This window comes from Podarcis vaucheri, assembly GCF_965113315.1.
Source record: "Podarcis vaucheri genome assembly, chromosome: 7".
NCBI classification, from domain to species: Eukaryota; Metazoa; Chordata; class Lepidosauria; order Squamata; family Lacertidae; genus Podarcis; species Podarcis vaucheri.
This window is the reverse complement of record NC_138765.1, coordinates 78,573,629-78,597,741: the sequence shown is the minus strand read 5'-3', so window position 1 is coordinate 78,597,741 and position 24,113 is coordinate 78,573,629. Positions and strand designations below refer to the sequence as shown.

The following is a 24,113-nucleotide window of genomic DNA, read 5'->3' as shown; positions in this document are numbered from 1 at the left end:
CGCAGAGGGCGATCCAGGGGCCGGAGGAAGACGGCGGCGGCGAGAAAGCCCGACCACTGAGGCTGCAGAGAAGCTGCAAGTGGCGGCTTGGCCAGGCGGTGCTGAACCTCATCGAGGCATCTGGTGCTGCTGGTAAGGTTAAAACGGGAAGGAAATGATGAAGGGGCCGAGTTCCCTAACAGAAACTGTCCCGGGAGTCTCCCCCGGGTGGAAGCTGTCAGTTTTCCCACCTCTTTCCCTCCTCCTTGTAGATTTCTGTAGATGAGGAGGAAGACTCAGTCCTGCTTATATGAACTCTTCACATACTCAGGAACACTACCTCTCTTGGATGTTGAGGATTTCTAAATATCCAATGTATGCAATTATCACCCCACCTCCACTCTAATATTAAATATACATACCATTCCTTCCCTCAGATGTCTCTAACCATAACCACACACATAATATGCATTGTGAGGTAGAGGCCCTCTGTACATGCTCAAGAACTCATTTCTGAGAAGCCCTGTTTTAATTAAATGTTACTTATATGCTATTAAGGGACACGGGTGGCACTGTGGGTTAAACCACAGAGCCTAGGACTTGCCGATCAGAAGGTCAGCGGTTCGAATCCCTGTGACGGGGTGAGCTCCCGTTGCTCGGTCCCAGCTCCTGCCAACCTAGCAGTTCGAAAGCACATCAAAAGTGCAAGTAGATAAATAGGTACCACTCCGGCGGGAAGGTAAATGGTGTTTCTGTGCGCTGCTCTGGTTTGCCAGATGCAGCTTAGTCATGCTAGCCACATGACCCAGAAGCTGTACGCCAGCTCCCTCGGCCAATAAAGCGAGATGAGCGCCACAACCCCAGAGTCGGCCACAACTGGACCTAATGGTCAGGGGTCCCTTTACCTTTTATATGCTATTATGTGCTCCCTGAGGAGGCAGTGGCCAGCTAGATGCCTCTGGGGAGACCCAAAGCATGACCCCAGCACAACAGCACAGGAACCAGCATCCTGCTTCCTACATGGAGGGAGAGCATAGCCATTGTGGGTAGTAATATCCAGTTGTAGAGCATAACCATCCCGGATAGCCACTTATGCCCTCTCCTCCATGAATATGTTTCAATCCTCTTTTAAACCTGGTGCCCTCTGGATGTTTTGGACTACAACTCCCATCAGCTCCAGCCAACCACTCCGATGGGAGATGTAGCGTGAGGCGCCTGGAGACTGACCCCCAAAATCTGTAAGGCCAAAGTTGGGCAAAGAACTGGTATTTGGGTAGGCTTCTGGTCTTGCATTAAATTTCCAGAAGAACCAACCCACTGATCCTAAGGGGAGACTCTGCTCTTCCTCCCCAGGTTCTCGGGAGATCCGCTATGATCCATTTCTGCCTAGCTCACACAGCCTACCACTTCAGCCGACGGCTCCCAAAGCGTCACCGACTCAGACTGTAAGAACCCTTATCTCGGGCGTACCAGCATCTTGGGCTGTGCTGGCTGGGACTGTTGGGAGGTGTATCGTAGAATCATGGAGTTGGAAGGGATCCCCAACGGTCATCTAGTCCAACCCCCTGCAATGCAACGTGCATCTGGATAAGCATGGGGTTGGGGAGAGGAGGCTGGTCCAATGTTACCCACCAAGCTGCTCCTTGATGGCTTCGGTGGTTGGGTTGCAAGAAAAAAAACCTGCCACTTACCACACTGCTTGCAAGTGACCGCCAGAACTATGGAACTGCGGGAGATTTCCCCCAAGGGTTGGCAGGTGACTAGTGTGCACTGGGACCAGTGGGGCAGAAGGCAGGGAGTTGAACAATAAGTGGGGCCAGAGCCAATGACAAGCAGAGCCAGAGAATTCTAGTTTCCTCCCCATCCTCCTGAGGAGAAGCTGAGGTTGGTGGGACAGCACTCTATTGGATCAGCCTCCACAGGTAACAGCGTGTTGTGAGTGTTGGGCTAGGAGCTAGGCAAGGCCAGGGTTCAAATCCGTGTTCAGCCACAAAGGTCACTGGGTGTGACTCTGGTGTGTACCTCCACCTAACCTACCCCACAGGGCTGTTGTGAGGATAAAAATGGGGAGGATGTAAACCAAGCACGCCACACCTAGAGCTCCTTGAAGGAAAGGTGGGATATAGATGCCATAACATAAAAATAAACAAATGCCATTGTTTTTTCTCTCCCCCCCCCCCCTTAGGCAGTTTGCAATATTTGCCCTTGGAATTGCTGCTTTCATTTTCCAGCTCTACATCTTGCTAAGGTACAAAGCAAGGGACATTTCTATTGATTATTATTATTTTTTTAAAAAAATCCACCTGTCTTGATTGCGACGACTCTCAACACCTTTGCGTACCTTCCAGAACGTGGGGGGAGCTGGCTGGAATATCCCGAGGTGGTGACGTTGAGAAGAGAGAGCTCGCAGCCTGGCCCATGAAGATTTTGGAATTGGTTTTGGGTGTCTTTATTGGTTTAAATCTCTGTTGGCAAGGAGGCTATCGGGTCTTTCGCCCCTTGACGGGCTGAGGGTTCAAACTCCAAACCTGAAGGGCTGAAAATTCAACGGGAAGTTTCTGTGGGACTGTTTTGGGGTTACGTTAACAGCTTCAGGGACTATGGTCACCAGGCCCTGTGTAAGGTGCCATTATGATAGGAAGGTGCATCAAAAGCAGAAGGAGCCCACCTTCCAGGTGTTGCTGGACTACAACTCCCATCATCCCAAACCATACGTCATGCTGGCTGGGGATGATGAGAGTTGGAGTCCAACAACTTCTGGAGGGTGACTCAGGCTCCTCATTCCTGATGTAAAACAGTGGTAGAGAAACATTTTCGGCTCGAGGGCCGCATCTCCTTCTGGGAAATCTTCCAGGGGCCACATGCTAGTGGTGGGCGGAGCAACAGATGCAAATTTTACCAATGCACCACAGGCTAGTTTCTGCACACACTCACACACCATCCAGCCAAGCAAGAGGCATGAACAGAGTGGAAGGACACATCCCAACCAGGCAAAAACACTCAAGGAAGGCCAGTGAGGGATGTGGGCTGGGGAGAGGGTGTGTTGTGTGGGGAGGGGATGCCTGAGGCTCAGAGAGAGATGGAGGGCCACATGTGGCAGAAAGGATGTGGATTGCACTTCTGTTTAGATCTCTCAACAAGTGCTGTGCAAAAGTCCTTGACGAATTGGAGAATCCCTGCCTAACATCTTGAGAAGTCAGTTGCAGGAAACGACACTGGTCTAGCTCAGGTGCGGGAACCTGTGGCCTTCCAGATGGACTGCAACTCCCATCAGCCCCAGCAAGCACAGCCAATGGACAAGGATGATGGGAGTTGTAGTTCAGCCACATTTGGGGGACAAAACGCTTTCCCAGTGGCATAAGGAGGGCTACCCCAGGAGGTAGTCCTGAGGAACTCAAAGAGAGGACTGAGGAGATGCATTTGGCCTCTAGCCTGAGTTGCAGTTGCAGAAGGTCCAAGGTTCAACCTCACCCCACTCCCGGCATCACCAGTTACAAGGTGGTGGGGAAGGCCTCTCTCTGCTTGAGCCCCTGCGGAGTGGCTGCCAGACAGAGCAGGCAACACTGGTCCAGATGACCAGATACGAGGCTGCTTCCTCTGCTCCTAACCTGCACTCCTGGCTCTGTGATATACAAAAAAGCAGGGCTATTTGTATCCTGCAACTGTGAGTACAGATATCAATAGCCAGCACAGAATTTAGCATCTAGAGAACCCACAGCTTCTGATTAAAGATACAAGAATCAAGTTTCTAGTTCGTAAGGTGGCCAAGGCAGATGTAAAAGTGCAAGGATGAAACCAAAAGGGAGACCAGGACTTGCCAAAGGAAGAGCTTTGTTGCCCTGAACTAGCATGAATTAATGCAAATAATGGACAAATATATGGAAATGGGCATAATTTATACAGGTGGAGGAATTAAGCTTTTCTTGGCAAACCATTGGAATTACCCTGGTGCAAACTTTTGGGTGTGTATACATCCCAGGCTATATATGAAGAAGCACATATTGACCCAAACCATTTGGTTCAAGATCCACAGTGGTTCCTCAACCCTTTTTTTCCAGACCTAGATCATCTCATTACTGTGGTTTGCCCCTCCTCTACAATCTGGTTGGAAGCATCATCTTCACGTTCTTCACCATTGGTGGGTAAACCATGGTTTGTCTGGCTCTCTTGCCATTGCCTGGTGGGCTAAATTATGTGCCCAGAAGGATTTTGTTCATCCAGAATTTGCATGTTTTTTTTAATATGTCAAGGCTAGCAAGGGTGCAATTTAAGGGGTTGTATACTGAAGGCAGTTGAGGGTCTCTCGGTGCACAGAACGGGGCCAAATGGAGGGTTTGCACGGGCAGAGGGACAACCACCCGGGAGTTGTCGCTCATTTGCACTCTCCATTTGGGAGCCTTTCCTTGAAGCTGCCCACTGTCATCAAGGTAGTACTGGGGGCAAATATTAGGAGTCCAGGTGTGCATCACTGCAGAATGCTGGATTAAGCTGTGAAACTCATTGCCACAAGAAACGTGAAATGACAGCTGGCATTTTTTTTATTTTTAAAGCTTCTAGGTAAATCTGTGGCTGTTAAGCAAGGCAGCTGGAACTTGGAGGTTTTGTATTTCTGTGATGTGCATTTGTAGTTGAAATATCCTACAATTTCTTGAAACATCAAACATAAGCCAGCTGCTGAACTCTGCATACAGAAAGTCCCAGGTTCAATCCCCAGCATTTCCAGGTTGGGCTGCGGGTGTCCCCTGTCTAAAACCCTGGAGAGCTACTGCCAGTCATTGTAGACAATACTGAGCTACATGGACTAGTGGCCTGACTCTGCAGCTTTCTGTGTTTAAATCAGCCTTTTATTCAGAACCATGAGGACTAGGATTTTACTTTGTGTTTAGGGGAATGACCATAGCTCTGTGGCAGATCATCTACTTTGCATGCAGACAGTCCCAGGTTTGATCCTTGACATCTCCAGGAGGGATGGGAGATAACCCAGCCTGAAACCCTGGAGAGCGGCTGCCAGTCAGTGTAGACAATACAGACTTAGATGGGATAGTGGCCTGCCTCCAGCTAAGGCAGCTTCCTAACTTGCTACATGACCTGTCAACAGCCCTGTATCCTCCCTTTCTCTGTGCAAGTGCATTTTTAGCACTCTTAATGCTCCCCCTCCCATCTTTTCAGGGCTGGCTTTGCTTCTGGTCATGCTGGAACCAGTTACATGGGAGCTGAAGACCACTTTCTTCATCTTTGGGGGTGCCTCTTTTGCAAAAGGAGTTTGCAACATAGTATTTACTGCCTTAGCCACACAATGCGTGAGTAATTGCTGATTCTGTTATATTTAAAGGTAAAGGTAAAGGGACCCCTGCCCATTAGGTCCAGTCGTGGCCGACTCTGGGGTTGCGGTGCTCATCTTGCTTTCTTGGCCAAGGGAGCCGGTGTACAGCTTCTGGGTCATGTGGCCAGCATGACTAAGCTGCTTCTGGCGAACCAAAGCAGCACACGGAAACACCTTTTACCTTCCTGCCGGAGCGGTACCTATTTATCTACTTGCACTTTGACATGCTTTCGAACTGTTAGGTTGGCAGGAGCAGGGACCAACCAATCCCCCGTTGCGGGGATTCGAACCGCCGACCTTCTGATCAGCAAGTCCTAGGCACTGTGGTTTAACCCACAGTACCACCCACGTCCCTTCCTGTTATATTTAGGCATGCCTAAAAGAAAAGCTTACCCCACCCTTCAAGCTAGCGGAATAAGGGGAGGCTTTTGGGTGGCCCTAACCAGAGGTCCTACACAATTTGTTTTAAAATGGAATTCTGGGCTGGAGGAATTCCAAGTTTTGTTCTCTCATATAAGCAGCTCTTGAGTTGATCACAGGGTTTTTGGAGCTCAAGAGCTGCTTATATCATCGTTCAGTGGTAGGGCACTTGGCACTTGTTTGCATGCAGAAGGCTCAGGGATGTTCCATGTCTGAAAACCCCAGAAAGCTGCTGCCAGTCAGTGTAGACATGTTGAGCTGGATAGACCAATGGTCTGACTCAGAATAAGGAAGCTTCCTACGTCATAAGGGAAGGGCTGTAACTTAATAACTCTTTAGTACAGTCAAACAGCAGTTCCTGAACGCCTCCGTTATCGTACGTTTCAGCTCCCGAATGCCAAAAACCTAGAAGTAATTGCTCTGGTTTTCGAATGATTTTCGGAAGCCAAATGGCTTCCAGGGAGTTTTCTATCTCTTTTTTCTCCATTGACTTTGCCATCTTCCAGAATGGATTACATTAGACCACCGAGGTTTGACGGTCTTTCCATATACCGGTATTTATTACTTGATCTGCAATCTGACTTGGGAGTAGGCTGTCTTGAAGACAGTGGGACACGCTCCCAATGCATGGGGTTGTTATTCTGACCTTTATGGGATCTCACTAGATTGCAAGTCTGCAGATGGGACCTTAACATTTTTTTTTAAAAAAAGCTCCTTTTCTAATAAATGGACTGTTGTGTCTTCCATAGGCCAAAACCACCCCTGAGCTTTATTACTTATCAGTGACTCTCTCGGTGAGCAGTCTAGTATCAACCGGTAGGTATCATGCTTCCTCTTTGCGCTAAAACAGCCTTCCTCTTCAACTTAGTGCCCTCCAGATATTTTGGATGACAACTCTCATCAGCATGGCCAATAGTCAGGGATGATGGAAGCTGGAGTCCTATAATATCTGGAGGGCCACATGCTAAGGTAAAATTAGGCTGTGACATTAAATGCATATTTTTCATTTTACATGGCAGGTTTTTGGTTTAAACATGAATAGCATCCACTTTGTGGGTCAAAACTGTTCAGACTGCAGCAGGCACAAAGCAGAGATTTACGAGATCTGCAATGGTGGTCTGTTTGTTACTGGGCCACATTCAAGGTGTGACTACAGTGTACCTCGGGTTAAGTACTTAATTCGTTCCGGAGGTCCGTTCTTAACCTGAAACTGTTCTTAACCTGCAGCACCACTTTAGCTAATGGGGCCTCCCGCTGCCGCCACGCCGCCAGAGCACAATTTCTGTTCCCATCCTGAAGCAAAGTTCTTAACCTGAAGCACTATTTCTGGGTTAGCGGAGTCTGTAACCTGAAGCGTATATAACCTGAAGCGTATGTAACCCGAGGTACCACTGTATTGGCATATAAAGCCCTTAACAGCTTGGGGCCAGTTTACTTGCAGAAGCATCTTACCCCATATGCACTGACCTGACTGCTTCAGTCTGCGGTACTGGCACTGCTACAGGTTCCACATAATACTTGTTCCGCAGTTGCAAAAAAACCAAATTTTTTTAGTGTGGGGGCACCTTTACTTTAGAACTCCTTGCCTATTGACACCAGGCAGGCACCTTCACTGTACTCTTTTCAGTGCCTGCTCAAAACATGCTTATTTAAACAAGCCTATCCAAAACTAAGACGCTGATGTGTTCCGTTTTGGGAGTTTTAGCAAATATTTAGGCAAAAGAGAAAAAGCAAGTTGCATTTACCCTTATGCATGCACACAAAAGATTGACTTTTCACCTGCGCGCACACGCACGGTTGTTTCCTCACTATCGTGAGGACTAGTAGCTTTAACAAATGAAAAGAAAGCTGAAATGTTTTGGGTCTTTCCTGAGATTTTGCACTTGCACAGCAAATTCAAAAGTGTGCTATTTTTTCTTCTAATGGCATCCACCCCCACCCCCCTTTATAGCATTTTTCTCTGTCCTGGGACTATTTTGGCTTGTGAACGTGGTTTTTCCTGGCTTGATACTGAACAAAGAGACTAAGACGGGGATCTGTTACGAGCCAGTCTCCGAGTGTGGCTGCCTGTGGCACATCTGACCTGTAATCTGCCAGGGGCTGGATTCGTCTGCCCCTACCACGATGAGCGCCCTGCTAAACTGCCTTCAGTTCTTTCCCTCTTTTCGAAACGGACTGATCTCTGCAGCAGACACAGTGGGAAGACCTTCAGATCTGGAGATATTCATAGCCAAAGATTTTAACTATTCATTAAGCAGCCTTTTGAGGTGCAGGTGGGGGAGTTGTGGCTTTCGGGATTCTTTTTAAAGGATAGCTCTGGGAGGCTGTTGGCTTTCAAAATCTTTTTGTAGAAAATTCTGCTATTTTAAAAATAATAATATTTTTTTTTAAATCCACAGATACTTTTTTTGTGGGAAGGGAGCAAAACTGTAAGCCCTCAAAGCCTTTTCCTCCTTTTGTATGTGTACTCCTGACTTAATGTAGAAGCTCCTCACAGCAGATTAACTGGGAGAGGGTTGCTATGGGAACGGGTATGGAACAAGAGACAGAAGAAGGCGATGCTCCAGAGCTCCAGTTTCAAAGTGAGGGGAGTAGCCTGTTCTCAAGTCAGCTGCTTTTATCTTTAAGGGGACGTTTTTAGGAGGGTGCTTTTTTCTCCAACAGAAAGATTTCAGGTAGCTTCCCTGCCCGCCCCACCCCCCGCCAGGCTGAAGGGACAGGCAGCTGTGTAGAGGCGATCTGAAAATTCCAGTTTGTTAAAATAGTCAGATTGTATATTCCTGGGAAGCGAGGCTCTAACTCTCCAGATAACGGCCTGGCTTTAGGGTGTGTGATTGTGTGTGTGGAGTTTAGCTTGTCGCACAAATGGATTATTAAATTATATGCCAAAATGGCTTCTAAGCGGATCTCTTCATCATGTGAGCAGACTCCACAGTACAAAGCTGGCACCAGCTATTAATAATAATAATAATAATAATAATAATAATAATAATAATAATAATTAATTACCCCATCCATCAGACTGGGTTTCTCCACCTACTGCAGCAGTGGTCAAACTTTTCCAAGGAAAGGGCCACATTCTCCCCTGGGCAAGCTTTGGGGGCCATGTGCCACTGAAGGACATGGTCTGGGGCAAAATATGTGTACAGGCACTGGAAAAAAGTGGATGGAGCAATGGATGGGGCTGTTACCTTTATACAGCAGGGTTGAGTTGTTGTGAAGAGGAAACCAGAGTTACATATAAATTAAGAAGGTGCTATTGAAATTAGCAATATGTAATAAGTTTGGATTGGAAGTAGATCTTACTCTGCTTTTTTAAAAGCAGCCGATCTAGTGATCAGCAATGAATGAGGAGCTAATTCCTGTAGAACTCTCTCTCCCCGGTATTATCAAACCTCACATTTGTTTCACAATGAATTTGAAAGTATTGAGGAAGCCTTAAAAAAATTTCAAAACTATTTTGTCTTCAGGAATGGATGAATTTAAGCAGTTACATTTCTGATCTAGTAGTATTAAACAATTCAGAGTTAGATCATGTCAGAGTTCCTAACCAAGACTTTTGACTACCCCAGGGAACATGCAGTACAATCTTTTTACTGTGAAATGGCTTTGAAATATTTTATTGGAACTGATTAATAAATGGAATTAAATAAATCCTGAGGATGCTTATACAGAAATCACCCTCATTAAGCACAAGGGGCCTTAAAAAGGTGGAAATTAAGATTTCGCTTAAACTGTTCATCTCAGCCCAGTGACTCTTAGACAAAATAGAAGCAAAACATCTGGCTGTTTCTGACTTTGGGTTCCTTTATAATCACACATCCTGATCCCGTATATTAAGGGTGGCTAGCCTGTATGATTTTCTAGAGGCTGCTGAACTACAACTTCCATCAGTGGGGGCAGGATTGGCCATGCAGCTGACACATACCCCCATGCACCACACCCCAACAGCAACCCAAACATACAGATTTTCTCTGTGCCTTGTATCCAATGCTAGTCCACAGAAGTGTGGTGCAGTAGTTAGAATGTCAGATGAGGACCTGGGTTCAACTTCCCACTCAGCCATGAAGCCTTTGGTCAGTCACAGTCTCTCAGCCTAACCTACATCAAAGGAGTGTTGCAAGGAAAAAAATGGTTAAGGGGGAGAGAACTGTGTATGCCACCACTGAGTTCCTTGGAGGAAAGGTGGGATATGAATACAGGGAAAGTTTGGCAAACCATGTGGTGTAGTGGTTAGCGTGATGGAGACCAGGGTTCAAATCCCCACTCAGCCATTAAGTTCAATGGATGACTTTGGGCCAGTCACCGCCTCTCAGTGCTAACCCACCTCACAGTGTTGTTGTGGGGCTTAAATTAAGGGGGGGGGGAGAGTATGTACACCACTTTGAATTCCTTGGAGAAAGGGTGGGATATAACTGCTATAATACTACAGTGGTACCTCAGGTTAAGAACTTAATTCATTCCGGAGGTCTGTTCTTAACCTGAAACTGTTCTTAACCTGAGGTACCACTTTAGCTAATGGGGCTTTCCACTGCCGCTGCACAATTTCTTTTCTCATCCTGAAGCAACGCTCTTAACCCGAGGTACTATTTCTGAGTCAGTGGAGTCTGTAACCCGAAGTGTCTGTAACCCGAGGTACCACTTTAATGGTAATACAAAAAAAATAAAAGTCTTACTCAGAGTAAACTGTACACAGAGTAGAGCCATTTAAGTTGAAAAATGTGAGTAATGTAGTTCCACTAATTTCAGTGGATCTACTCTGAATGAGAGTTGGTTATCAATTTTTGCCAGGAAGAGCTTTCATCTGCTAAATGTCTACATGTCACACTGCTGTAAAAGGTACAGGAATGTGGCTGGCTTACTAAAAAATCCCAAAACCACCTCTCCTCCACTCAGCCTTTCAGAGAAGTTGATACCAATTATTCACCTACAGAGAAAATGCAGCCTCATGGGGCCCCATGAAGAAGTGGACTGCAGATCAACAGAATGACCCCACATACACACTATTTCCACTGTGATGGATTTTCTGCCAAATGTACCACAAGGCAGTTTCAAGCTGGCTTGCACTAAAGTACTTTTGTGCTCCCCTTTGCGCCTTAGAGTGACTTCCTGCAGCCTGTTGAGTCACGTACAGGAGTAGCAGATTGGATGCACTATTTTTATTTTAAAGGTTCATACAAAATCTTAAAGCACATACTTCCTCTATCTATGTCGTACAACATGAAGACATCTCTCACCTCCCATCCACAACACCCCCTCATTACCTAAATTTCACCATAGCCTTGATTATAGGGAAGGGCTATAGCTCAGTGGTAGAGTGTCTGCTTTGCACGAAGAAGGACCTAGAGTCAATTCCCAGCTAGGGCTGGAAGATACTCCAGCTACAAACTCTGAAGTGCTACTGCCAGTCAGTGCAGACAATACCAAACTAGATGGGCCAATAGCCTGACCCAATATAAGGCAGCTTGCTATGTTCCTACATTTGAAAGGGCTACCAGGTAACAGCATAGAATCATAGAACTGCAGAGTTGGAAGGAACCTCAAGGGTCATCAACCCTCTGCAATGCAGGAATTTCAGCTAAATTATACATGACAGATGGCCATTCAACCTTTGTTTAAAAGCCTCCAAGAAAGGAGAGTCCACCACTTCTCATGGCCAGTGTCGAACAGCTCTTGCCAAGTTCTTCCTGATGGTTAGTCAGAATCCTGTTTCTTGTAACTTGAAGCCATTGGTTCAAGTCCTCCTCTTTGGAGCAGGAGAAAACAAGCTTTCTCCATCCTCCATGTGACAGCCGTTCAGATATTCGAGGATGGCAATTATTTCTCCACTCATTCCCCTCTTTACCATGCTAAACATCTTTTTGGCACCAGGTGAAATCCCTCTTCATATCTCCAGCCCTTTGCCTTTGTATTTATAACTTATGGTTTTATTCCATGAGCTGTCCTGGGTGCTATGGCTGAAGATCACACACATAATTTTAATAAATGAATCCTCAGTTGGCCTTTCTTAATTTTAGCCCTTTCTTTTAAAAGGCACCACACTTTTACAGCTGCATGCACGTGTATATCTCGACTGGATACACCCCCACGTGAATGCAGGTTAAAATTGGCATTCACCATCACGCACAATCACACTAAATATGAACAATATCTACTTATATTACCACCGCACTACTTTCTGCCTCCGGGGTCATTCAAGGGTGCCCTGACTTCACTACAGCCCCGTCCCCTCACCGGTTCATCAGTCGCCATTAAAAAAACCCCGCACTAATCCAAAACAACTCACCCACCCTCGTATCGCGACTCCATAAGGTCCCCTAAATGGGCTCTTACCAGTTTGGAGGGCGCCTCTTCCCCGACAGATTCCGGCCAACAACGCTTTAGGGACGGAACCGAACTGTGCGGGTTTGGCCGCCTGCGGGGGAACAGTATTGCACGAGCACCTACGGGGAAGCTTCTTATTGGTCGCGGGCGCCGAAAGAGGTACCGTGTCCGTCCCTAGGAACGGTCCCCCGGCACACAATCTTGAAAACGGAAGTGGGAAGGGTTTGGGCTTTTGAAATAGAGGACCCCGTTGCCTGAAGAAAGGATGTGATTGGGGGAGTTGGGAATGTCGGTTTTCTAGAAGGCTGAAGGAGTGTGGATTATCTGGGGGGTAAGGCGCATGCGGGGATAATCTGGGGTATGTAAGAGGAGAAGCTAATAGTGGAAGAAGGATACTAGGGATGGTGGGCTGGGTGGGTGTATATAAGGAAGGGAGTCCGCCTGCGGATCTGGGAGGGGGCTTTGAATGGTTTGGGCTGGGGTGGGGAGCCATTTTCAGCCCATTCCCTTCTGGGGTGGGGGATTGGAACATGCCAGCTGTGGGCGGGGCAAGAAGTGTAAATTTCACCTTTGTACAGTAGGCTGGTATTTAGGCACACACCCTTCTCCATTCGGGTAAGCAAGGGGGATTACTGGGGAGGGAGGGGGATAATCCGGCCATGCAAAAAGGCTCAAGGAGGGTGCGATGCCAGTGGGGGGGGTGCGGCTGGTGAGCATCCTGGGGGCTAGAGGTTTCCCACTCCTCATTTAGGGGTAAGGTTTAGCACCCTGGAGAGGTCCGGCGTGTGTGTGCTTGCGGCAAATTTTCCTTGGTGAGGCTTCATCCCCAGCTACAAAAGAGGGGGGGGCGTGTCAGAAATGGTATTTCGTGTTAGTGGGACTGGCTCCCAGTTTATGGTCGCTGGGCCCCTCCTAACATTTTCCTCCTCAAATTAATTGCGGATCAGGGAATTGATAGAGGAACTGATGTTTTTAGGTGGGTCTCAAAGGCTTTTATTTTTTCTCTGTAGCTTTCAGCGGATCATCTAAATTAGACTACAGAGATGACATTCTAAATTGCTGATAGCATGCTGAGCTGTCTGACTGGAATTGGTTTTTGCTTATTTTTTAGATTATCATGAAGTATGCTTGTATTTAATGTTTTTTAAATGTCATTTGGATTTGCTGTTTTTGTTATTGTACACTGATTTGTGACTAATGTTTCTTTAAAAAGCAGATAGGGTTTGTGTGGCCAAATGGGGATTTGAACCCTGGTCTCCAAGGGCCAGTCATCTAACCACTACTCTACCCTGGCTTCCAGAGCCAAACTGGCTGTTTTCTAGAGTTAGCTGAGTGTCCCCTTCCCTATTTGATTAGAAGGAAATCTATTTATAACTTTAAAACACATTTTATAAACTGGGGGGAAACATGGCATCCCTGAACATGTTGGTCCTTGGTGTGAAATACTTTTGTACTAGAAACTAGTAGACCAAACATCCTGGTATTTTTTTAAATTAATTTTGCTACAATAATACCCCAATACAAGATTATCTTCTTTGAGCCTCTTGAATAGGATGGGCATGTTTAAATAAAGAAGATGACATTTACCTTTGTACTAGAGCAAAGTTCTTTTATGCCACTTTCGCTATATAACTAGCCTGCTATTTCCTTTTAAGAACATAAGAGAAGCCTGCTGGATCATTCAATGGCTCATCTAGTCCAGCAGCCTGTTTTCACAGTGTCCAATCAGATGTCTGTTGAAAACCTGCAAGCTGGACATAAGCCCAATAGCACTCTGCCCACTTGTGATTCCCAGCAATTGATATTCAGAGGCATGATGCCTCTGATAGTGGAGGTAGAATATAGCCATTGTGACTAGTGACCATTGATAGCCTTGCCCTCCATGAATATGTGTAATCCTCTTTTAAAGCCATCCAGGTTGGTGGCTATCACTGCCTCGTGTGGGAGTGGGTTCTACACTTTAACTATGTGCTGTGTGAATAAGTACTTTCTTTTATCTATCTTGAATCTTCCAACATTCAGATTCATTGGATGCCCATGAGTTCTAGTGTTATGAAAGCAGGAGAAAAATGTTTTACTGTGCACTTTCTCCATTCCATGAATAATATATCTTATATCATGACTTATATAATTTCACCTTGTTTGCCTTTTCTCTAAACTAAAAAGTCCCAAATGCTGCAATCTTTCTTTAGGGGGTGGAGTCAATCCATTCTCTTGATCATTTCTGTTGTCCTTTTCTGAACCTTCTCCAGCTCTACAATTTGTGACCAGAACTGCATACAATATTCCAAATGCAGTTGCACTGTCAATTTGTATAACATCGTTATGATAGTGGCAGTTTAAGTAACACACACTACATGTAAGTTTCTTGTCTCTTTCAGGTGGTCTGTAATGCACAAAATTTGAAATGGCTTCAAGGGGAGCAATTGAGACCAGTAAGTTGAAACAGAACTTGGAAGAGCAACTGGATAGACTAATGCAGCAACTGCAAGATCTGGAGGAGTGTAGGTAATAAATTCCATCCTGAAATTGACTAATCTGTCACAAAATCTTTGTGTTAACACCATATAGGGCAGGGCAGGCATCTTTTTCTCCTTCCAGTCTTTAGCTGTTTGTAGATGGATAGGATGATGTCATTGGAGGCTGGCCTATCAGGGCTAATGGGTCACAGTCCCACTAATGTCAGCCTGCTCTTAGTCAGACCCTACCTTGACTTCTTACTTAGTACTAGTCCAGGGGGGTGGGATTGCCTGCCAGCTTCCTCCTTCATAATCTCTTTATTGCCTTTGTAGAACTTAGCAGGGAGGAGAATGTGGACAAAGCTAGAATTACAGTGGTGCCCCGCAAAACGAATGCCTCGCAAAACAGAAAACTCGCTAGACGAAAGAGTTTTCTGTTTTGGAGGTGCTTCGCAAAACGAATTTCCTATGGGCTTGCTTCGCAAGACGACAATGTCTTGAGAGTTCCTGCTGGTTTCCCCCCCCCCCCTTTCTAAGCCGCTAAGCCGCTTATCAGCTGATCCGATCAGCAGATAAGCCGCTAAAAGCCGCTAATCCGCTAATCCGTCAATGGGCTTGCTTCGCAAGACGAAAAAATCGCTAGACGAAGCGAATCACAGAACGGATTCTTTTCGTCTTGCGAGGCACCACTGTAGTTGACTTTGGTTCCACCTACTGTTAGGCTCCCTGCCTTCTGGCCTGCCAGTACCAATGGGCACCAGACACTACTGGGTGATGCATGCCCTCATTTGAATTTCGTCCTTTTCAGACATCCTTTAAGGATCTTCCAAGGGCAGCACTTCATGTGAGATGCCAGTATGTTGTGTTGCTGTTGTTAAGAATGTAAGAAGAGCCCTGCTGGATCAGACCAAAGACTTTTCTAGTCCAGTATCCTGTTTCCCTTGGTGTCCAATCTGATGCCTTTTGGGAAGCCCACAAGCAGGACATGAGGACATTAGCTGTCTCCTGTTACTGTTCCGTGGCAACTGATACTCAGATATGTACTGCTGCTGAACCTAGAGGTAACGTAGCTCAGTACTGCCTACACCGACTACGAGCAGCTCCACACTGTTTCAGGGCGGCATAGTAAAATACTGGCATCATTAATTTTGTGAGATGGGGAAAGCAGTCCACTATTAACAAGAGGGATGGCTGTTGGAATATAAGGCTATCAGCAGCTACTGGTTAAATAACAAGGCTATAGCTTAGTGGTAGAATATATGATCTGCTTGTAGAAGGTCCCAGGTTCAATCCCCAGCATCTTCAAGTAGGGCTGGAATGTCCCCTGCTTGAAACAGTGGGGAGCTGCTGCCAGTCAGTGTAGACAAAACTGAGCTAGATTGACTAATGGTCTGACTCAGTACAAGGCGCCTTCCTATGTTCCTATGTAGAGCCCTACTGTGGTTAACCTGTTGGCTGAGTCGCAGTGCTTGCTCTTATTCAGAGATGATCTGGATGCAGATGAGTATGAAGAGACCAAGAAAGAAACCCTTGAGCAGCTGAGTGAGTTCAATGATTCCCTGAAGAAGATCATGTCTGGAAACATGACATTGGTAGACGAACTTAGTGGGATGCAGTTGGTGAGTGTTTGGAGGGGACTTCTTTTTTTTTCTTTTCTTTTCTTTTGATGTAGTGTGGCTAAAACACTGCATTATGACATTGGGTCCATCACTCAAAGGGAGAGCATCTGCTTTGACTGCAGAAGGTCCCAGGTTCAATCCCCAGCATATTCAGCCAGGGCTGGAAGAGACCCCTGCCTGAAACCCTTTGGAGCCACTGCCAGTCAGTTTAGGCAATGCTGAGCTATACTGAGTGGTCTGACTCTGTATAAGGCATCTTCCTATTTCTTAAGCGAAAGGCCGTAGCTCAGTGGTAGAGCATCTGCCTTGCATCTAGAATGCCCCAGGTTAAATCTGATCATCTTTAGATGGGTCTGGGAATGACTCCTCTCTAAAACTCCGGTGGGACATTGCCAGTCACAATGCTGAACTAGATGGACCAATGGTGTAATGCAGCTTCCTATACAGGTAACTCGCATCTTTCGCGAGGGTTTTAGCTCTTCTTCCTCTTCCTCTTCCAGGCTATACAAGCGGCCATCAGCCAGGCTTTTAAAACCCCGGAAGTCATCAGGATGTTTGCCAAAAAGCAGCCAGGGCAGCTGCGGACAAGATTGGCAGAGGTAAAGATGTTTTATCACCTTTTTTAAAAGTGTACATACGTGAAGTATGTTTAGATTCATTAATTCATTTCATTTATAAACCGCGTCCTGTGAGGCATCCCAATGTGATCTACATATTTTTTAAAACTTGCAAATCTTAAACAATGTTTTATACTGATTTTCGAAGATGAGAAGCTGGGAGTGTTAACAGCATTGCCTAGTCCTGGGCGGGGCAGACTAAATTATGAAAACTAATTTGGGGAGGGGGGATTATTGGTTGTTCCTGTTTCTGTTTTTATTATGTATTTTATGCTTTCGTGTTGTGATTTTATCTTGTGAACCGCCCTGAGACCTGCAGGTATAGGGCAGTCAGTAATCAAATGATAATGATAATGAGGAGAAAAAGATGCTGATGATTTAGGCAGGCTGTAGAAGCTTTGATTTAATTGGGAGCTTTGCCCCATGCGGTGCCTGTGAACTGGTTCACACAATCACATGGAAATGTGTGATGGGAGAACTCTGCCCAAGGAGGGATGGGGAACCTGTAATCTGGACAGGTTGTTGCTGGACTACAACTCCCATCATCCCTGACTACAGATAGGTAGCCGTGTTGGTCTGCCATAGTCAAAATCTGAAGAAGTGTGCATGCACACGAAAGCTCATACCAAGAACTAACTTAGTTGGTCTTTAAGGTGCTACTGGAAGGAATATCATCCCTGACTGTGAGCCATGCCAGATGGGGCTGATGGTGGGAGATGGCAGTCGATCTTTTCTGCAACTGACACTTAGTGAATGCCACAAATTTCTTTCTCATGGTACACAAATAATGGCTGTTAATTCCTAAGGGCTGTGTAAATCTTCATACATCAGATGCATAATTAGTGTCATCTACCCCCACTTCCCGGTTTTCTCTTCCCCTTTATAGATGGACAGAGATCTGATTGTTGGAAAGTTGGGACGGGACGTCTATACTCAGCAAAAAGTGGAAATTCTCACGGCTCTCAGGAAGCTTGGGGAGAAGGTACTAAATTTGCTTGGCATGTCCCTCATGGGGCTATAAATGGAATTGTGTGGATTACATACAATGTGTAGTACTAGTCTTATACCCTGCTGCAGAATCTGGATCCCTTAGAAACTGCACAGAATATTACAGAATTGGATGTTTTTTCACTATGTCTCAACACTATTTAAGGCTTTGTCTGGAGTCTTGAAGCTATGAAAGCTTGTTTGGAAATGTTTTCTTGTATTGATTATGCCACTTTCATTTTAAATGTTTAAGTCAGTGATGGCCAAACTTGGCCCTCCAGCTGTTTTGGGACTACAATTCCCATCATCCCTGACCAGTGGCCCTGTTAGCTAGGGATGATGGGTGTTGTAGTCCCAAAACAGCTGGAGGGCCAAGTCTGGCCATCACTTGTTTAAGTGATATTAAAAGTTTCATGGCTGACTCATCCTTATTTCTTTCATTCTTTGTGTTTACAGCTGACTCCTGATGATGAGACTTTTCTTTCAACAAATGCAGGAGCTGCTCTCAGCCAGTTTGTGAGAGTTTCCAGTGATCTTGGTAAGTTAAAAAAAAATATATCCCCATGCCTCTTTCCTTGTTCATGTGCGTCAAACTTCTCACAATCAGGAGAAAATGGTGTCTCATCCTTAGTTCATGACTGCAGCTCATCTGCTTCCTCTTCATTAACAGGCATGGAGGTTGGATTCATTGCCATATAGCATGAACATTAACTTAAATAGCATTTTTTCCAATCCAATGACAGACTGGTTTGACTTTATTCCAAATGATGCTTATCAGTCCCAGTCAAAACATACAACTTGATCCTGTAGATCAGCCTGGCAAAATCAGTCAATGAAAATAAGTAGTCCACATACCGTATTGCCCCAAATATAAACTGCACTTTCCTCCCAAATTCCAACTGTGAAAAGTTAAAGTGCGGCTTAAATTTGCGACCTTATAAAAATTGGCTTTTACGATATCGCTGCTGAAACAGACATATGGTAAAACGGAACAAAAAAATGTTTTCTTGCAGATTTGCGAGCTTGAGACTGTTGTGCAATTACCGTATTTTTCGCTCTATAACACGCACCCGACCATAACACGCATGTAGTTTTTAGAGGAGGAAAATCCGCAGGCATGCCACCCGTAGGCATTCCCTCCATAACACGCACAGACATTTCCCCTTACTTTTTAGGAGGAAAAAAGTGAGTGTTATGGTGCAAAAAATACGGTAATTCTAATGTCATACATCGCTTTCCCTGTATTTTACAGTGCAGTGTTGATTTTTTAATTTGCATTTACGGTGCTACGAACAGGTGTTAAATCCACTTGCGGGTCCTCTCTAGGGCCCGTAGGATTTTCTTCTACATTTGACATTTACGGGTGTGAATGCCTGTGGAATTTTAAGGGAGCGGCTTATATTCGGGTATTGTTTTTTTTTCTTTCCCCCCCCCCTTAAATTTTAAAGGTGTGGCTTATATTCGGGTGCGGCTTATATTTGGGCCAATATGGTAAATAGTTGCCTGCCATCTTACCTGCATATGACTTACTGGCAGTGTTGTACCGATAATTGCTTGGGAATTCTAAGAAACTCCCAAATCTGCAGTTTAGTGCAGTTTTGAGATCCATGGTTAAAATCAGCGGTTTTGAGATCAGTGGTTTTGAGATCAGTGCAATCTGTCATTTAAATCAATGCAGTTCAGTCCACCATCGTTTCTTTTTGTTTTTGTTAGTCTATTACATGTATAACAAACTCACAGAGTATTCTAAGAATTCAACAAGGGAGGGGAACAGTTGAGCATGGTCAGGTTTAAGATAAGGAGATAAAAGATATAAAAAAAATATTAAAAGAAACTTGTATCAGAGAAGCAATATGGGAGTACTGTATTCCAAGTTAAGAAAGACTTAAAACAGTGGATCAAAAACTCATATAATTGTAAGTGCATAACGTTCTATTCACATATTAAAAATATAAATAAATCTTACTATCAAATACCTCTGTGTGTGATTAGTATGGCTATATAAATTTATACTTGTAATTGTTAATAATTATTTGTTGGAGGCTGGATGTTGCTGATGGAATAAAGACAGGATTTTAAAACAGTCCCTCTTTTTCATTAACTGTAGGATCAGGCGATAAGGTCTTCGCGCTGGCAAGTTTTGAGGTAGAGAAATCAAAGCAGTGAAAGCAGGCTACGTTCAGCTGCATTGGATCTGGGGTTTTTTGTTTTTTTACCATGTTGTATTTGTGTGTTTCTTACAAACTTTTTTGTAATGCTCTTTATCTTAACGGCAAGCTGACCTACAATGAAGATCGTTTTTGAAGTGCCCTTTTTTGCGAGCTGGGCTGCATAAATTCAGAGGCTAAAAACACTAAGTGGTACTTTTTAAAAACAAGGAAATGAAACCAACTAACTTAATTGTGTAACCTTTTGAATGTATGCATTGTGTATGTATTTCCCCCACTTTAAAATGTGCATTTCTCTAGTAAAATGTTTTTCTCTAATATTTTTGTTACATGTGATGGCAGAAAGCATCTCTCTTCAGCAGCTCTTGGTGCTTGATGGCTGTGTGAGTTCAGTTGTTTTGCTGGGTTTTTTTAAAGTGGGGTGGGGGAGAGAATGTAGCTCTAGTGTGGAATGCGACACAGTTTTGCTTGTCTCAAAACAAGCCGAGCGCCCTCCTGCCCTCCCGGTTTCTCTTGGGAAATGAATGGGCAGCATTGTGTCCTCCGTGTCTTGATTGGCAAACAATAGCAGCCCTCTTGGGAGCTTTCTGGGCCAATTAAACATTGTGGACCAGAATGGCAGGGAACGCAGTCAATAAGCCCTGTTTCTGGCCTCCTACGGTAGCCAGGCGTGCTATTGGCTACAATCTGCCATTCTTCCCTCATGTTTTGGGAGGCCGGCATGAAACTGCTTCCTTCCAAGTAGAAACAAACAGAGAGGAATCCTACTTTTTTTAGATGCTGCCTGTTCTGTTGCTGAATGAAGGTGGCGCTTGCTGTCTGTTGATCTTGTTAGCCCTGCAGGCTCCCTGTCATCTTCCAGGCCTGACTTAAGATGCCGGTTGATTGTGACTTATCGGCTTGAGCTAAAAGTTCCCTCATCCCTTTCCCTCGTCCCTTTGGGCTCCTTCTCAACAATTTTCACTTAGGAGTGTGGGAAGTTGCCTTTTTCCAAGCCTATCAAGCTCAGTGTTATTTACACTGACCAGCAGCTGGGCGCCAGGATTTCCAATGGGTCATTCCCAAAGCTGGCAATTAAACCTGTGCTGTTAGGTGCTCCACTATTGAGCGACAGACTTTTGCGTTCCTCTCCCACTCTTCCCTCAGTGTATATCTTCCCCGCCCATTTTATCCTTGCAACAATGACCCTGTGAGATAGGTCAGGCTCAGAAAGAGTAATTAGCTAGCCCGAGTAGGGTCTTGAATCTGGGTCTCCTTAGCCCTAGACAGAAACGCCACACTAGCTTTCTCACTGGATGGTGGGTAATTTGCCAAGTTGGTGTCTGTGGAGGGCATCCTCTTGCTAGGCCCATATTTAAGGAGTTGAGACATCCCTGAAAACTCCACCGGAAGAGGGCTTGTTAGGACTAAACCCCATAAACTGGTTGCAATATTTGTAGCTTTTCCCTAAATAAATGCCTCTTGGCGTGTGCAGTGTCTATAGTGATGCTTCTAACCAAGTCTTACTCAAATTAGCAGACATGGCTAAATTGTTAATTTTAATGGGTCTACTCAGAGTAGGACTTGGTTGGCTACAACTTAGTAACTATCCAACTGGGTTTGTTTTTTGTTTTTTTGCGGGGGTGGGGGAGTGGTGTTGGAGAGCATATCTTTCTGCCCTGCCATCTCCTCTATACAGTGGTACCTCGGGTTAAGTACTTAATTCGTTCCAGAGGTCCGTTCTTAACCTGAAACTGTTCTTAACCTGAAGCACCACTTTAGCTAATGGGGCCTCCTGCTGCTGCCATGCCGCCAGAGCACAATTTCTGTTCTCATCCTGAAGCAAAGTTCTTAACCTGAAGCACTATTTCTGGGTTAGCGGAGTCTGAAGCGTACGTAACCCGAGGTACCACTGTACTTGTTTTTCACTTTTTTGCAGTTTGAAGCCATACACATTCTTTCTCTCTGTCATTTCCCCCTTCATTTTTGACCTTAGTTTGTTGCAGGACTCACCTATTCAGTCTTAACAGTTGAATTTACATGCAGAATGCCCTTTTCCTAATCACTACAGATCTTGTTGACTTAGAACCTCAGAAAGTGAGTGGATTTAAAAAACTGCTTTGATTTAATCCTAAATATGAAACTTCTTCCTTGTTTCTATCTCTTCTGCTTGTTAAAGATCATATGTAAGCTTGCCTGGGGCCTGATTTTAATTTCTTTTTAAAAGAAAGTACTGAATATCACCCCTGCCAATCAATTCTCTTACCCTTGCCACAGCTCCCAGATGAACTCATTGTATAGTAACTTGAGAAACTGCTGCTCTCTCCCTCTCCCCTCCCCAGTTTAAAAAAGGAACAAGCACAATGCCTATATTCTATTTTCCTGGCTAGCAGGCATGCGTAGGTTGCCAAAAGGGTGCTGGCTGTAGCATACTGCAATGCTACCAAAACATGACTCTCCCTTATTCAGCAGTTTTTGGGAGTGCAGGAACATGAGGCTGGGAGGAGCAGCTCGCTGGGTTATTAGTGAACAATGGCCACAGTAGATCAGCCATAAAACAGGCAACTACCTTCCATGTTTTATAGATCAGTTATGATGGCACTTTTCCAAATAGGATTATGAGTTCTGAAACTGGGCAAGTAGAAAATGTCCCTCTGTAGTCTCTCCCACCGCCCACAACAGTGCTTCTACAATACCAAGGCTGTTAAACCACCAGAATTAAGAGGTAAATCTTTTGCTGAACTCCACATTCACATTGCAGGAGCTAGTGGGATGTGTGTTTGAATGTCCCTCTTATACCTGTTCCCAATGCACACTCTTCCCTTTTTTTCTCTTTCAGCTGCAGAGGAATTGTATGTCAGAGAGAAGGCTAGGCTATAAACTCCCCACATCCCACTCTAGGAAATGACTGTTTTCTGTGGGCAGGGATTTGGGGTTGTGAAGTCAAACATCCAGTTTCCACCTGTAGCCTAAAGTGGGTTCAGTCTAGAAAAAGCTTGATCTGCAATGTGCAAAATTAGGTTGGGAATCTCCCCGTAGGTTGGTGTTCCTCAATTTCACTGTCCTCAACTCAAGACCATACTGTCCAAGCCTCCTCCAGTGTTGGACACACAGAAGTTTGAGGTCAGGTTTACTTTTGGATCTGGGACTGAATGCTCTAGTTCATTGGAGCTAGGGTTGCCATATTTCAAAAAGTAAAAACCAGGACACCCCAAAATTGTTGACTTTTTTTTTTTAGGAAACCACTGAAATTGTTGAGCTTTTCTTTACAAAAACACCAAAAAAACCCCATGATTTTTCGATTGACTTGCCTAACATCCAGGACAAAGCGCTGCCATTCAGAAATTCCCCTCAGATGTCAATTCTGCCTTTGAAATCCCAGTAATGTCCTGGAAAATCCAGATGTATGGCAGCCCTAATTGAAGTTGTTGGAAAACTTCCTTTAGTCATAGATTTGACAGATAAAAAACAAGTCACATATGAGGTTTTACGGTAGAGAACATGTTAGGGTTCCCTTTTCATCCTGGCAGGGCTCTTTTGCCTTTAAAAGCTGCCCAGCAGGTAAGCAGTAAAGATACAATGGAATACAATGGAAAGCTCAATCAGCTGAATTTCTGCCTGTTATGTAGTCTGTTCAAGGAGCAAGAGCCCCATGGGAAACTTGGGGAGAAGCCATACCGCCATACCTAGCATCCTGTTCCTAAGTGGGGTGGCTTATGTCCCACAGAAATATGGCAAAACCCTGGTTAGAGGAGAGAGCAGGTCTACCGGGAAGTGTGTATGCATTTGAGCTTTGTGACTCTGAAAGCTTCCCGTGCAGCATTTCCTAGAGTTAGGCTGCTTTTGACTGCCCTGTTTGTGGTATTCAATGCCCTCTGTGGCTTGTGATTAGGCCTTGGCAGTTGGGAATAGCATCCTTTTAAATGTTTCTTCCCTTTTAAAACTGATGGCTAAATAACAGCTTGTGTGAAGTCACAGTGGTTACAGACCTTCTTTCCCTGAAATGCTGTAGCTGTCTCATTAGTGATGATTAGAGGGTTAGTTCCTTGCCTGCAGAAGGGAAGGTTTGCTGCTGTGCCATTGCAAATCCGTGCCTTGAGCCAAACCCAGCAGTCACACCGGCTTTAAACAGGCTTCTTCTTCTGATCTCTCTCCCTCACTCAGCTTAGAGATTTGCATTTACTTGTCTCTCTTTGCATATTGTTCATTTCACTTTAATAAACCATCACTGAGAAATG

The 24,113-nt window shown here is 45.0% G+C and overlaps 3 protein-coding genes and 1 long non-coding RNA gene across 7 annotated transcripts in view; 2 read left to right on the top strand and 2 right to left on the bottom strand.

Annotated features, from left to right (window-relative positions):
* NMNAT1 (nicotinamide nucleotide adenylyltransferase 1) overlaps positions 1-12,156 on the bottom strand; it is a 20,497-nt gene extending 8,341 nt beyond the window's left edge. The window contains exon 1 of one of the 2 annotated variants that reach the window (XM_082230479.1): positions 12,056-12,156. The gene's annotated coding sequence lies outside the window, so the exon portion shown is untranslated. The remainder of the gene's footprint in view (positions 1-12,055) is intronic. The other variant, XM_082230480.1, reaches the window with a different exon arrangement.
* LOC309536428 (uncharacterized protein) lies at positions 20-24,113 on the top strand. Of its 3 annotated transcripts, none has more exons than XR_014221512.1 (7): positions 20-132; positions 1,333-1,424; positions 2,165-2,227; positions 4,038-4,117; positions 5,149-5,279; positions 6,472-6,866; positions 21,782-24,113. XR_014221512.1 is itself a non-coding variant. In XM_082230667.1 (7 exons), the coding sequence occupies exons 2-7, from the start codon at positions 1,351-1,353 to the stop codon at positions 7,802-7,804; spliced, it is 546 nt and encodes a 181-aa protein (XP_082086793.1). In that variant the 5' UTR covers positions 20-132; positions 1,333-1,350; the 3' UTR covers positions 7,805-8,752. The 3 variants fall into 3 exon arrangements, 2 of the variants coding, with proteins under 2 accessions (XP_082086793.1, XP_082086794.1); XM_082230667.1 differs by lacking the exon at positions 21,782-24,113 and adding an exon at positions 7,674-8,752 and having other exon boundaries at positions 6,472-6,538; XM_082230668.1 differs by lacking the exon at positions 21,782-24,113 and adding an exon at positions 8,122-8,750 and having other exon boundaries at positions 6,472-6,538.
* LZIC (leucine zipper and CTNNBIP1 domain containing) lies at positions 12,224-20,216 on the top strand. The gene is made up of 7 exons (XM_082230656.1): positions 12,224-12,377; positions 14,429-14,554; positions 15,989-16,124; positions 16,625-16,723; positions 17,628-17,723; positions 18,185-18,266; positions 19,836-20,216. The coding sequence occupies exons 2-7, from the start codon at positions 14,454-14,456 to the stop codon at positions 19,892-19,894; spliced, it is 573 nt and encodes a 190-aa protein (XP_082086782.1). The 5' UTR covers positions 12,224-12,377; positions 14,429-14,453; the 3' UTR covers positions 19,895-20,216.
* Positions 20,829-21,877, bottom strand: LOC309536537. The gene is made up of 2 exons (XR_014221592.1): positions 21,786-21,877; positions 20,829-21,564 (listed from the first exon to the last, which is right to left on the bottom strand). It is a non-coding gene; the product is annotated as an uncharacterized lncRNA (long non-coding RNA).

What these genes read in the sequence shown, in the direction of transcription:
- LZIC (XM_082230656.1), top strand. Translation starts at nt 14,454, where the DNA reads ATGGCTTCAAGGGGAGCAATTGAGACCAGTAAGTTGAAACAGAACTTG. An exon ending in AACTTAGTGGGATGCAGTTG is followed by an intron (nt 16,125 to 16,624) that starts GTGAGTGTTTGG and finishes TTCCTCTTCCAG; the next exon opens with GCTATACAAGCGGCCATCAG. An exon ending in TGCGGACAAGATTGGCAGAG is followed by an intron (nt 16,724 to 17,627) that starts GTAAAGATGTTT and finishes TCCCCTTTATAG; the next exon opens with ATGGACAGAGATCTGATTGT.
- LOC309536428 (XM_082230667.1), top strand. Translation starts at nt 1,351, where the DNA reads ATGATCCATTTCTGCCTAGCTCACACAGCCTACCACTTCAGCCGACGG. An exon ending in CAGCTCTACATCTTGCTAAG is followed by an intron (nt 2,228 to 4,037) that starts GTACAAAGCAAG and finishes CTTTTTTTCCAG; the next exon opens with ACCTAGATCATCTCATTACT. An exon ending in GAGCAGTCTAGTATCAACCG is followed by an intron (nt 6,539 to 7,673) that starts GTAGGTATCATG and finishes CCCCCTTTATAG; the next exon opens with CATTTTTCTCTGTCCTGGGA.